The sequence below is a fragment of the Ursus americanus genome, chromosome 4 (assembly GCF_024610735.1).
Source record: "Ursus americanus isolate L20-20 chromosome 4, mUrsAme1.1.p, whole genome shotgun sequence".
Classification (NCBI taxonomy): domain Eukaryota; kingdom Metazoa; phylum Chordata; class Mammalia; order Carnivora; family Ursidae; genus Ursus; species Ursus americanus.
Genome location: NC_142130.1, coordinates 20,454,674 through 20,469,588, shown reverse-complemented (window position 1 = coordinate 20,469,588; position 14,915 = coordinate 20,454,674). Strand labels below are relative to the sequence as shown.

Genomic DNA, 14,915 nt, shown 5'->3' with positions numbered 1-14,915 from the left:
GATTTGGGGAGTTTTTAGCTATTATTTCTTCAAATAAATTTTCTGCCTCCTTTTCTCTTTTTTCTCCTTCTGGGATCCCTATAATGCTAATATTATTATGCTTGATGATATCACTGAGTTTTCTTAACCCATTTCCAGCTTTTATTATTCTTTTTCCTTTTTGCCATTGAGCTTGGTTGCTTCCGCTCTCCCCTGCCTTGGGCCTGGCTACCCAGAGCAGAGAGCTTGGTTGCTTTCTATTGCTCTGTATTTCAGATCACTGATCTGTTTTTCTGCCTTCTCTAATTTGCTACTGATACCTCTAGTATATTTTTAATTTCAGTTATTGAGTTCTTCATCTCCAATTGGTTCTTTTTAATATTTTCTCTCTCTTTGTTGAAGGTTTCTGTGAGATCCTCCACTCTTTTCTCAACTCCAGTGAGTATCTTTATGACCATTACTTTGAGTTCTCTATTAGGCATATTATTTGTCTCTTTTATTTGACATTTTTAAAAAGATTTATTTATTTATTTTAGAGAGAGAGAGAGCATGCGCACATGCACGTGAGCAGGATAGGGGCAGAGGGAAAGATGAGAGGGAGAGAATCTTCAAACAGACTCCCCATTGAGCATGAAGCCTGATGTGGGGCTTGATCCCAGGACCTTGAGATCATGACCTGAGCTGAAATCAAGACACTTAACTGACTGAGCCCCCAAATCACCCCCCATTTGACTTTTTAAAGGTGGTTTTGTCCTTTTCTTTCATTTGGGACACACTCCTGTCTCCTTATTTTGTCTAACTCTCTGTGTCTGTTTCTATGTGTTAGGAAAGTCAGCTTCGTCTTCTGCTCTTGGAAGTAGTAGCCTTATGAAGAAGAGGTTCTGTAGTGCCCTGTAGCACAATGACCCCTGTTTACCTGAGCCAGGTGCTTTAGGGATGTCTCCTTTGTGGGTTTTGTGTGCCCCACTGTTGTGGCTGAGCCTCGTTGTCTTCAGTCCAGTTGGCTGCAATGGCTGACTTTGCCTCTTGTGGGTGCACCAGGCAGTTTGTTCCCCATGCTGTTAAAGGGCTGATCTGGGGCCACTGTGGGCTTATAGTTAGGTGATGTCAGCAGTCAGACCAGATGCCTACCCTCAGCCCATCTGCCAGGGCTGCAGTGGTACTAAACTGCAGGGTGCTCTCCCATGCTGCCCCCTGAGAGCCTTGTTGGTGGGTGGGGCTGGCAGGTAGATCAGATGTCTGCCCCAGTCCCATCTGTTGGGACTGTAGTCACACTGATGTGTGTGGCTATCTTCCTCTCTCCCCAGGGGAGGAATCACTGGGGGTTGCTTGCAGGATGTGTCTTGGCAGGAGCCACTTTGAAGGGAGGCCTGTGGAGTGGGGTGGGGTGGATGAGGTGGATCTGCAGGAGAATGCAGGAGTGGGGTGTGTGGTATTAGCTATGGCAGGATGTTTGAGCTGGTTTCCACAGGTGTCTGGCTATCTAGGTTGGGGTGGGGTTGGGGGCGTTGGCACCTGTTGGGGCTTTGTTCTAGAAGAAATCACCTAAATATCCTTGCCCCTCCAGTGTAGGTTCTGAGATTAGTAAATAAATCTCCTTCCCATATGCCATAGGCGCTTTCAGACTGATGCTTCTATACCGTACCTTGGCTGGGTTGTTTGTTGTGTTGGCTCTTTAAGGATGGGAACTCAGTTTCCTATCACCCTCTGTCTCTCCCGAGCTAAGCCTGCTGATTTTTAAAGTACCTGGAGTTAAGCCCTACTGATTGTAAAAAGTCACAAAGTTAAGCCCCACTAGTTTTCAAAGCCAAATCTTATGGGACTTGTCTTCCACTGCAGGTTCCCTGTGCCCCGGGTGCCTAGTGTGGGGTCTGCTCCTCACCCTTCTCCGTGCTTGTGGTGTCCCTGCTGTTTTTGGTTAAGTCTCTCTGGAAGTTTGGTTCCCAACTGCATCTCTGCCTCTCCTACCTCTTTCTCTGTGGCCTCCTCTCTATTAACTGTGGAAAGTCTGTTCTGCCAGCCTTTGGGTTTTCTGAGCTGCCCTGATGTGGCTGTTATCTAGGTGTGTCTGTGGGCCAAGGTGAGCTCAGAGTCCTCCTACTCCACTTTCTAGAAGTCCTCTTTGCCTGTTTTTGATTGTATGTTTTTTTTCACTGTTGAGTTTTGAGAGTAAATATGAGTCCATTGTCAGATATGTGATTTGCAAATATTTTCTCCTAGTCTATGGGTTGTCTTTTCATCCTCCTAACCATGTCTTTTGCAAAGCAAATGTTTTTAATTTGGATGAAGTCCAGTTTATCAATTCTTCTTTTATGTGTTGTGTTTTTGGTGTTGTATCTCAGAACTCTTTGCCTAACCCAAAGATTTTCTCCTGATTTTTCCTTTATGTTTTCTTCTCCAAGTTTTATGTTTTAGATTTAGATCTCTGATGCATTTTGAGTTGATTTTTATATGAGATGTAAGATAAGATTCCTTTTTTTGCATATGGATGTCTAGTTGTTTTAGCACCATTTGTTGAATATGGAATTATATCTTCATGGAATTGACTTTTTGCACCTCTTTCAAAAGTCAGGTTCATGTTTGCCAGGGTTCAGGAATGATTGGGGCGGGGGGTGTGTGCCTGTAGAGGATAACACAAGGGAGACTTTTGTAGTGATGAAATAGTTCCGCATCTTGATTGGTGATTACACAAATCTATAGATGTGAGAAAATGATAAAGAACTAAACATACACATTACATCAGTATCAAATTCCTGCCTTTGATTTTGTACTATAATTATGTAAAATGTAACCAGAGAGGGCAGGGACTGGGTGAAAGGTACATGGGACCTCTCTGTACTATCTTTGCAACTTGAATCTGTACTTGTGTAATTATTTCAAAATTACTATAACTACTATAATTATTTTAAAATAAAGAGTTAAAAAAAATCACTTGACCATATTTGTGTGAGTCTATTTCAGGACTCTATTCTGTTCCATTGATCTATTTGGCTGTCCTTTGTTGTTACCAAACTCTTGACTATTGTAGTTTGTAAGTCTTGAAACTTTATTATTTTCAAAATTGTTTTGCCTATTCTATTTTGCATTTCTATATAGATTTTAGAGTTAGCTTGAGACTTTCTACAGAGAGTCTGCTGGGATTTTAATTGGGATTGCTTTGATCAATATTTAACAGTACAAAATCCTCTAATATCTTCCTTTTATTCCTAATTTTCATTTTTAGCTTCCAATTTTAAATTTCCCTTAGTCCTCTACAGCTAAAGATGAGAAGACAGAGTCCCAGCAAGCATGGAACACATGCTTCTCTCTCCTGTTCAGTTAGGTGGAACAGAAGATGTGCAGCCTGGCAGGATATGTTTTTTCTTTTTATTTTTTTTTAAAGATTTTATTTATTTATTTGACAGAGAGAGAGAGAGAGAGAGAGCACAAGCAGGGTGAGCAGCAGAGGGAGAGGGAGAAGCAGGATCTCCACTAAGCAGGGAGTCAATGTGGGGCTCGATCCCTGCACTCTGGGATCATGACTTGAGCCAGAGGCAGATGCTTAACCAAATGAGCCACCCAGGAGCCCCAGGATATGTTTTTGAAAACACAAGGCTGTGTGGCAAAGTTACTTCCACCTAATAAGATGTTCCACATTGGAATTAAAAAAACAAAAACAAAAACAAACTGCCAAGTGTTACCATAGCAATTAATATTTCAAAAAGCAAAATATATTGGCAATTTCTTTTTTTAATATATTATAAGTATCACCATGTTTATTAGCTGAGTATTAGCTCTGTATATAATTGGGATTTAAAATTCATGCAAGTACATTGTGTACAACTTTATGCCAATCGTTTTGAAAATTTAATTTCAGTGGATATCTTGTTTTGAGTCCTATAATTTCTAATTTTAGAAAGACTAAAAATCTTTTTGAAACTCCCAAAAATTTTTAGGAGGGAAAGACATAGATGGATTCAGGTTTAGTTTCTTTCCACTTTTTCTCATGTTATGAATGTAATTTTTAAAATTCCCAAACTCCCGGGGTGCCTGGCTGGCTCAGTTGATGGAGCATGCAACTCTTGATCTCAGGGTTGTGGGTTCGGGCCCCACAATGTAAAGAAAAAATGTAATTAATTAATTAATTTAAAAAAATTCTCAAACTTCTTTTCAGAAGTGAAGGAGAAAGGCAGGGACCTGATAAGGTTAACAGTGATATGTAGTAACCAAATTCCACTAAACCTGAGTTCTTTGAGGTAGGACCTGTTGTGCTGACTATGTTATCCCTCAGATCCTGGCATTTATTAGAAATTCAATACATATTTGTTGAATGAGTACATCAATTTTGTTTTCACCTATAGACTTTGGGCCCTAACTTACATTCTTTCTATTCCAAAGTAGGTTTATCACTTGACTAATACTATGTAATAATAGAAGAAAGCCCCTATTCTTTTTTTTAAGATTTTATTTTTAAGTAATCTCTACACCCAATGTGGGGCTCAAGCTCACAACCCAGAGATCAAGAGTTGCATGTTTCACCAATTGGATCAGACAGGCACCCCAAAAAGCCTATGTTCTTATGTCCTCTGACCAAGAGTCAGTTTTCAAAATAACCAACAAGGAGTGAACAAATATAAAGTCATTAAGTTAAAGCCTTACAGGGGGACATGTTTCAGAAGTTGGAGTGAGGGGTCCTTGTTTCTCTTTAGGAGTGAGTAGGGGCTGTGATATAATACCTGGAACAGAGAGCTAGGACCGTGACCTGATCAGAGCTGCTGCAGAGGAGCAGAAAGGGACAATTTGGAATGTGTCAGCTCCCTCTAGGTGTGTGGGCATTCATTCATCAGCATGGGTTTGTTCATCAACCAGATTGTTAATTCATAAAAACCCACTCCGTATCACCTCCAAATCTCTTCCATGCAGGATAAATTGGGGGCATACCAACATTCCTCATGGGAGTTATCAGTATAGTAGATCTTTTTAATACATACTCCTCAGTATGTCCCTGTATTCTAATTTTATTTTGATATTCACCAGCTTGGGCTTCTCACTGCAGATTTTTAGGTCTCAATATAACACTTGAATTTGGTGGTTGAAGAGTATACTTTAGCTTGGTAACTTTTGACAAAAATCTACCTAAAGTAAGACCCGACTTCTGGGTAGCTTAGAACAGAGTCCCCTGAACCAAGTCACCATTTGGTCACAGGCTGTAGAACCTTTGGTATTCTTTGCTTAAAGGGGGAAAATGTAAAGGGAATATAAAACATTTCTCTGCTGGATATAGTAACTCTTTGTATATGAATTCCTGATCAGGCAAAGTTCAAGTGCTATTTAAATAACAATAGAACCTAGATGAGCTACTATTTAATTATCTGTGAGGAATATATTGATTTTTTTCCTCTATAGATCGTTATGTTAAACTCTGTGTCTGACCTTCATGGCTACATTGACAAAAGCCAACTGACGGAGGACTTAGGGGGAACTTTGGAATACCACCACAGTCAGTGGATAAATCATCGAACTGTGAGTACCAACTTATGTGCCCTTTACATTGTCTCTCCTTGTTTTCCAGAAGACAGAGCAGTTAAAGATCAACTGTTGGGTGGTCATTGCCCATGACCACCTAACAGCAATGACCACCTAACACTGGGAAGGTTGGGTTTTCTAAGCCACAAGTGGGGGAGAAATGGGGTGGAAGGAAAGAGGCTGTGGCTTGTCCTGCTACCCTCCTTTGCCTCGCCTCATCATCTGGCATGGGGTGGGGGAGACTTGATTTACAATGAACCTGGGGAGTTTTCAACATACCAGCACCCTGCTCTACCCCAGAGAAATGAATTTTCTTGATCAGGGTTGGGTCTCAGACATTAGCATTCCACACAACTGCCCAGATGATTCTAATGAACGGAAAGATCAAAACCCGCCGAGTCAGAAAGGGCTGCATTTGAATATTGTCACCATTACTTATTGTCTGACCCTGGGTCAGTTATTAAACCTCTTTCAGCTTGTTATCTCCCCTGTTAAAATGGAACTAACAGTGGCTTCCAGCTGGGGGCAATTTTAGACAGACCTTTTTTTGCAGTCATAACTTGAGAGGAGTGTTACTGGCATCTAGTGTGTAGGAGCCAGGGATGCTGCTAAGCAACTTATACACGAGGCAGCCCCCCACAACAAAGAGTGGTCTGGGCCAAAGGTCAATCGTGCCGATGATAAGAAACCTCAGACTAGCAGAAGCTGCCTGAGAGTGTGATGTGAGACGAAGTGATGTAATGTGCGTGAAAGTCCCTGACATATAGTACTTTACTTGACTCACTCATGGTTCTGGTTGTTTTGCTAAACTAGAAGGGTCAATAATATGGAGGAAAAAGTGGGATTGAAACTCAAATAATAAGTGTTTCTGTATAAAGTTGCCATTCCCCTTTCCCCACTTTCAGAGCCCCTAGGCCCTCAAAATGACTAGGTTTTCTGAGCCGAGTCAGAAGCTCCCTTCACCAACCCAGTGACAAGTTGCAGGGTCAGCCCCCCTCTCTCCGTATTGGGTCACTTTGGAAACATGTTGCCCAACATTTACCAATAAACACCTGAATGGTATTTAATTAGGTAGGATAATTCACTCAGAGTGTGAAGCTTTGTGGTTATTCTTTTTTAAAAGGAAATTTAAGAACTAAACAAAAATAAATTTCTAGCAACACAGTGCATTTATTTCAAAGCTACAGATTCTAATCCTTCCGTCACTTCTTTGTATGCTATGTAATTCTAAGGAAGACAGGACCCTTCCCCAAACCTAGAGGAAGACCCACAAACTGGGCATGAACCCTACAAACTTCTCATCAGTTTTACTGCAATAACAGTGACTCCAAGAGAATTCTTGAGAATGAAAAAAGGAATTATTATTATTATTCTCACTAGGTCTAAATAGAAAAGATACGGAGGGAAGTTTATGTAGGATATCACACACAGATAATGTGGTCAGGGTTGTCCTGGGTTGCAGTTTCATTAGACCATATGAAAAGTGGAACTGGAGTGCTTCCAGGTTCTATTTCTTCACTTACTAGGATTTTATTACATTACTTTAATAATCAAAAGAATTTACTGTCCTGCCAGCCTTATTTGGCCTCGCTAGCTCTCCCTTTTGCTCTGACTTCTCTACCAATCCTTTGTTTTATTATGTTATTAATGTTTTTCAAGTTGCCTCAGATCTTTTTTGAAATAACACAAATTTGCAGCAAATGAGTAAAATAAAAAATGAATGTGCCTTGACGTCAAAGACAAGAGTAGTTCTCTGAGAACTTAGAGAGGTAAAGACTGAAGCCATGAACATAGATTACTTAAAGACATGGCATGAGCAGACATGTGCACACACGTTCCCACCCCAGGCCTAGTTCATATCCATGGTTTCTGTTTATGCATGTGTTAATCATATTATAATGAACTTTAAAAAATACAACTAGTATTAAAACATCAGACGTATTCTTTATATTCATACTTTTGCATGTTTTATATATATATTTTATATACACACATATATAATTAGAACTGTAATAACATACATATACATATCATGTATATATAATAAATATAAATCCTTTTTTGGTCAACAGCATACTTTCTGGATGTCAGATCTTTGAGACTCATTAGAACTGAAAAGAACCTTAAAGATCACTTATTTCAATTACCTTATTTTACAGATAAGGAAACTGACCTTCAAAGTAAAGAAATGACTTATCCAAGGTTATATGGTTGAGTATTAGCAGAGCCAAGACTAAGGCCAAACCCCTTCTCATCACCCTGTCAGCATCAGGTCCTCTGTACCATTTTCAATGTGACTGTTTGCTAGTCCGATACCTGGAATCAAGTTCATTAGTTAATAGGACTCTCCATAGGAAACTCCCGGCTTTCATCTCTCTTCAGGTCAGCATCTGCAAGCCTTGCACCTGACTCTCACAGCTGTTACTGTTACTGTTACTACACTTGTAAGGTACTCTTGCTGTGTCCAAGTCCTTTCACATTCGCTATTCCTTTGATCCTCAAAAAACCCTGCAAAAATGGAGCAGCCATTGTTCCCATTTTTCAAATGAAGACACTAGAACTCAGAGCAATACCTGGCTTACTCAAGATCACACAGTTAGACAGCAGAATCTGGACTCTAATTCCAGTCTTAAACTCTCAAAGCCAAGATCTTTAGTTGATCTAATTTTACATCTAGTTCCGTTCAATCTAGTTTTTATTGCCAAGAGGTGGTATAGCATAGCGCTTAAGAGTGCTGGCCCTGGGTTTATTCCCAATTCTGCCACTTTTTTTTTTTATATGACTTCGGGGAAATTCCTTAACCTTAATATGCCTCAGTTTCCTCATCTATAGAATGTGGTGATAGTAGTAACCTAATTGAGATGTACTACAAGAGGTAGGGCATATAAAGCATAGTACTCAATCTCATATTTTCTTATTATAAGTCCTCTGATAAATTAGATTTTATGTTATTCATTAGAGGCTATTGGTGAATGAAGTTGGAAGAGTATCTTATACAGATATTAGATTATATAAAAGTAAATACACTTTGATATGCTTGAAAGAAAGATTTTCATAAAAGTTAGTGTTTGTCTGACTTTCCAGGCCAAAAGTACTATGATGTTCAAGACTACACAAATACTTGTACTAATAGGGGAGATTCCACCTATAGCAATACTTCAAGTATGAAAAGGGTTGATGGTGGGGGCGCCTAGCTGGCCCAGTCGGTAGAGCATGTGACTCTAGATCTCAGGGTTGGTGAGCCCCACACTGGCAGTAGAGTTTACTTTAAAAAATGATTGATGGAGAAAGATTTGGGTTCAGACAGTAGGGAGAGGTATGCCATGATCTGGAAGCCTCTATCACAGCAACCTCAGCTCTGGCCTCCATTACAGAAAAGGACTGCCCCACATCTGGCTCACTCTTTATGATGTGCATTCGGGTTTTCAGAAATGTTCTCTGATGATGTAAGAGCAGAGGTGATTGTTTCCCAAATGAAAATTAGGTTGGGCCTCTTTGCCACTACCCGTTATCCATCTAGCAGCTGTTTATGGGCCACCTACTGTGTGATAGGCATAGTACCATTTGCTGGTGGAACAGAGATGAATGTGCTCGCCCTTCGAGGGTAAAATTGTCTCAGGAGCAGAGGGAAGTGGGCAAGGTAGAGCCAATATGGCCGACTAGAATGACTTGTGGGATTCTGAAAAGCCACTTGCCTTTAACTAAATCTGCTGACGATGAGCGTCACCTTTTCTAGGTTAGGACATGTGTTTGCTGCTAAAATGCACTCTGCTAAATGCAAATATCTCATCTGGGGTATTAGCTGTGAAGTTACTCATCAGTTAGTAAATATTCATTTAATGGCAGTGTAGACTCCTTAGTGGAAAGTAAATTTTTGCAAAGGAGTGAGAGGCAGAGGTCCCCAACTTCTCATCACATGTGACAAAAGTAACTCTTAGAAAGGTCACTAGTGACCTAATCACTATGTCCATTTTCTCCCTTGGGGTCAAACTTGCTTCCCAAACTTGGTGACATTGGTTGAATCCTGCCTTCTTTCCTTCCTTATTGATCAAGTAATATGATCTGTTGGAGCTTCAGTTCCCTCTGCTGTAAAATGGAAATAAAATACCTTCCACTCTGGATTATTGAGATGATAGACAAATGTATAGCACCAGGTATAATGCATGGCCCTTTGCAGGTACTCAGGAAATGGTAACTAGTTCTACTGTCCTTCTATTCAGACAGCATATCGGTGAATGTTAAGCTCTCCTCATTGTTATGATTGTCTGTCCTTCCAGGCCATTGAAAACTTTGCCATGACATTGAAGACCACTGCCAAGATGCTCCAGATGTTTGGGGACTGCCTAGCCACAACAGACATGCCCAGAGGTGTGCTGTCCACTGAAGACCTCCTCATGTCCCACACAAGGCAGCGGGACAAGCTGCAGGTGAGTAGTCAGTGGCCTCTCACAGGCCAGCCTCTTAGAGAGAGCCAGGAGCAGAATTAAAAGTTAGGCCCTCTTTCTCCCCCTTCTCCAGTGACTTGGCAGTGATCAATCATCTTAAACCTTCTATATAGGCAGTATGTGAAGAGAAAAAAACCTCTTGAGACTGGTCGGTGAATGTAAGAGGATTGTAATTAAGACCTGTGAGAAGCAGCCCCATAAAGGAAGACTCATTCCACCTTTGTGCTCGTAAGAGAGGTGTTTGAGCATCGTTTCAAGGGCAGCACTCCAATGATCTGCTTGGGACAGAACAAGATATAATGGATGGAACTGCAGTGAGGGAAGGAGGGGTGGGAGTTGGCTCTTGAGGCAAAAGTTTTCCTGAGGCTGTTGTGAAGTTTTGGGGTGAACTAATAAGCTGACATATTGCTTCACTTTCTCACGGATATATCTTTTTATTTGGGGAGTAATTTGAGAAAGAAGACATGGAAAGTGCTCTGAACTGGGTTTAAGGAGAGGCACCTATTAACTTCATAAAAGCACGTCAGAACCTGCTAAGAATGGAGGTTGGCAGATTCTTTCAAATCATGCAGTAAAGGGAAGTCTTCCTGGGGCTTACATGATGGGCGTCAGCTCTTTTCTAGATCCAGAAGCACAAACGGACCATATCCATTATTTCACAGACGACCAGAACTCCATAGAGCAGCAAACTGAGGATTAGAAGGTGGATACATCTTCGCATTAGATGTATTCTTGCTGCAAAGAGCTTGGCAAGACCTGACCTCTTTAATCTGTGGCCTCCAATTTACAAAAATGCTCTTCTATGTGGTTGATTTGTTCATTTAGTCAACATTTATTGATGACCTACCACTACATGCCAGGAAAACTAATGGAAAAAAAAAAGTAAACTCAAGGAACACATAGTTGAGTTAGGGGGGTCTTTGGAGTCTAGTAGTTAAGGCAAATTAATTTTTCCATGTGTCAGGGAGCACTGTTAAATTCTCTTTTTAAGGAGCTTGATAGGCAAAAAGAGTTCAAAATGTACTTTCTACATTATTCTGCATAATTAAAAGATCTGGTTTGAAACTGGGAAAACCTGAAAGCATCCTAGAAATTTTCCAGGGAAATGTCTCTGACGAGCTTGACAAAAACATGTACAACTTAGCACACCCATCTTGTTCCTATGTGTGCTTTTTACACATGGATGGAGACTTAGAGCACATCTTCAGAACAGGTGCATGCAGGTGTCCCAGGCTCTTCTGCGTATTGGATTCTTCTCCAAGGACAGCTTCCGTTTCCTGAGGAAAAGTAACTTTGACAGGCTATTGGCCATCTCTCAGTTTACAAACAGTGGCACACATCCTGCTGCCACTAGGACCCCGTCTGCACAAGGAGGAAATTCATGGAAACTCCCATGGACTTCTATAGATTTTCCTAGAAGCTGGTCCCTGAAATCCTCCTGTAGCCTGAGTGCTGACAATAAAATAATGAAATACCCAAAATGATGAAGGGTATTATCTCTTTGTGGGAACAAAAACCTGCTTAAGCTCTGTGGGCCATGTGACAACTGGATAGCCACATGGAAAAGAAGGAAATTGGATGCTTACCTCACATCCTATACAAAAATTAACTCAAAATTGAACAAGGGACTAAATGTAAATCCTAAAACTATAAAACTCTTAGGAGAAAATATGGATGTAAATTTTCATGGCCTTACATCAGGCAGTGGTTTCTTAGATATAATGTCAAAAGCACAAGCACCTAAAGAAAATAAATAAACTGGACATCATCAAAATTAAGAACTTTTGTGCTTCAAAGGACACTTTCAAGGAGGTGAAAAGATGGGGCGCCTGGGTGGCGCAGTCGTTAAGCATCTGCCTTTGGCTCAGGGCGTGATCCCGGCGTTCTGGGATCGAGCCCCACATCAGGCTCCTCCGCTATGAGCCTGCTTCTTCCTCTCCCACTTCCCCTGCTTGTGTTCCTTCTCTCTCTGGCTGTCTATCTCTGCCAAATAAATAAATAAAAATCTTAAAAAAAAAAAAAGAAGGTGAAAAGACAACCTGCAGAACTGGAGAAAACGTCTACACATCATGTATCTGATGAGGGTCTAGTATCCAGAATATATAAACAACTCTTATAACTCAACTTTTGTAAAAAGACAACCCAATTGGCAAAGGATTCAAACATATCTTCATAGAAGATATATAAATGGTTATTAAGCACAGTGAAGAAATGTACAATATCATTAGTCATTAGGGAAATGCAAATCACAACCACAGTGATATACCCACTAAAGTGGCTCCAATTAGAAGGATGGACAATAACAACTGTTGGTGAGGATGTGAGGAAATTGGAACCCTCATACATTGCCTGTGAGAATGTAAACTGTCTGGTAGGTCCTTAAAAAATTAAACATAGAGTTATCGTATGACACGGAAATTCTACACTTATGTGTATGCACAAGAAATTTGAAAACATATGTTTCATATAAAAAGTTACACATAAATGTTTGTAGCAGCCTTATTCATAATATCCAAAAAGTGGAAACAACCCACATGTCCATCAGCTGATGAATGGATAAACAAAATGTGGTATATCCATACAATGGAATGTTACTCAGCCGTGGAAAAGAAGTACTGACTGATACATGCTGTAATATGTATGAACTTTGAAATAATTATGCAGAATGAAAGAAGCAGAATGAAAAACCATATATCGTGTGATTCCACTTACATGAAATGTTTCCAGTGTAGGTAGATCTGGAGAGAAGATAGGTAGATAAGTGGTTGCCAGGGGCTGGGAGGAGGGAGAAATGGAGAGTGATGGATAATAGGTATGGGGTTTCTTTTTGACGGTGATAAAAATATTCTGGAGGAGAAAACCATGAAATTGTGTGCACTAAAAAGGTGAATTTTATGGTACTATATGAACTATATCTCAATTTTTTAAAAAAGAAAAAGACCTTTGGGCCTAACACAACAATAAAATAACCGTGAAGCCTATAGAGATATGTGCTTTTCTTACTGTTCATGATGGCCCTGCAGACTTTCTTTCTTAGCAAAACAGCTTGTCCCATCGTCTAATTCCGAGCTGGTGTTGGGAGCAGTTTACAGAGGCAGGCAGTCTCCCTTTTGAATCCCAAAGGAGGTGATTCTCACCTCTTTGCCACTCTTATTTAGGCCAGAGACCCCAAGGTCTTGGCCTTCAGCTCTCAGATGCTTGAGTCAACTGAGACACTTTACCATGTGTTCATTTAAATAGGGTAAGATTCTCATATTTTGTTGTTGTTAAAATAAGAAATCTAACAGAGCCAAAGGCCTTTCTCTCATTATGCAGGAGGAAAGTGCCAGTGGGTCCTTTGATTATGTGATAAAGCACTCTTCTACAAATAGGAATACTGTTTAGTATTCAGTATTTGTTCTACTCAGTATTTATTCAATTTTGTATTCAGAGATGACAGTTCTATCAGTATTTCCAGGGTTACAAATAATCAAGAAGATAATTGGTATTGCAAGTTATTTTTTTGTAGGCCATAGAAATAATTTTATAGTCCTAGGAGTTTTTAGAGACCCCTTTGTTTGAACCTACTTGCGGGGAATATAAGTTAGGAATGGATAGACACAGAGGTCTTGATTTTGCACAGGAAGACAAACTTGATATCCTTATGAATGCTTTCAGTGTTAATACCTTAACAAATTAGCATTTTGTACTAATTTAATACCACAGGAAGCTTTCTCTCAAGAGCTGTCAAGGAAAGGGGTGTCTCTTCTCTTTTGGGAACTTCTTTTTTCTCAGTTATGAAGACTTACATTTTAAAGGCTAGATTCTAGAATCCATTAGTCAGCATTATACACAAAAGCAGGCAGAGCTAACTTGTAGTGGTAGAAATAGAGTTAAATAATAAAAATGAAGCGAGGAGTCTAAAACATTGTCATTCATATAGTCTCTGGGCTCTGATTCATCCTTTAACTACCTACTCCACCTCCACCCCCGGCCTATGACACAGGTGAACACAGTACCTGGCATGGAGAGTCATGCTTTATAAATGTATTTTCAGTGAATGAATGAATGAATGAATGAATGTCTAGATTCATGCTTACCCTACCGTTGTCATAGGAAAGAATTCCCCCCAGAAAATTTAAATTCTTTTGAGCCTAAAGCAATCTGCTTGCCCTATTAAGTGGGTCTTCCGAACCAATGGCTTGTTTCCATAATAATGGACCTGTAATGATGAGTACACACTGGGACAACCATACTAGTTGTTAAATATTGATGTTCCTTGAGTGTCCGACTTTACCTCCCTGGCCCATTTCCTAAGACCCATGAGACCTCCTCAGGATTCTGGCCACTAAAGGGGTTAACACATGGACTGCAGTTGGCCTCAGGACCGCTTCAGCATTGCTTCTGACATCTGTGCTGATTGGTCAGTGCCTGCTCTAAACAGTTCTTAAATATTCTGAATTGTTACTACTATGCACAAGGGTAAACTCCACTTTTGGCCTGTGCAACTTATCTTTTCACTTTCCAGGTACTATAGTTCCTCAATCTTTCCCCGTGTATCTATGGCAGATTTTTGTAACCCTGCTGAAGCTGACCACATATGGACTAGTCCCAAAGCAGTACCCAGTCATGATTTTTCCTTGTGTTTTTTTGGTAGTGTGAAGGGGACACACAGTGAATGACACCACTTACTCAGATCTACCTTCCCTCTCTCACACATCTCCTCACACTCTGCAGTTCTTTGGGTATATCTCTCTCCCAAGCTTTCCCTTCTAAAAGTCTTCTTCTGCCCTAGCAATACTCATCTGCCTCTCTGGCCCCTCTACTCTTCCTCCCAACTCTACATCATACACGCACTAAGTATGTATAAAATCTAATAATGGTAATGCCAGAGTCCTGCTGGAATGCTGGAATCTCAAGGACATCTAAGAAATTTAGTAAGAAAAGCCAAGACCCTTTTTTAGAAGGTAGGAAGAGTGCAAGGTAAGAGTACTTACTAATGAGTGC

The 14,915-nt window shown here is 40.3% G+C and overlaps 1 protein-coding gene across 8 annotated transcripts in view; it reads left to right on the top strand.

Annotated features, from left to right (window-relative positions):
* Positions 1 to 14,915, top strand: part of MCF2L2 (MCF.2 cell line derived transforming sequence-like 2) — a 248,979-nt gene that overhangs the window by 92,256 nt on the left and 141,808 nt on the right. For all 8 annotated transcript variants that reach the window (XM_087861435.1, XM_087861430.1, XM_087861434.1 and 5 more), the window contains 2 exons: positions 5,365 to 5,481; positions 9,762 to 9,911. In XM_087861435.1, the coding sequence (XP_087717561.1) occupies positions 5,365 to 5,481; positions 9,762 to 9,911 (267 nt within the window). The remainder of the gene's footprint in view (positions 1 to 5,364; positions 5,482 to 9,761; positions 9,912 to 14,915) is intronic.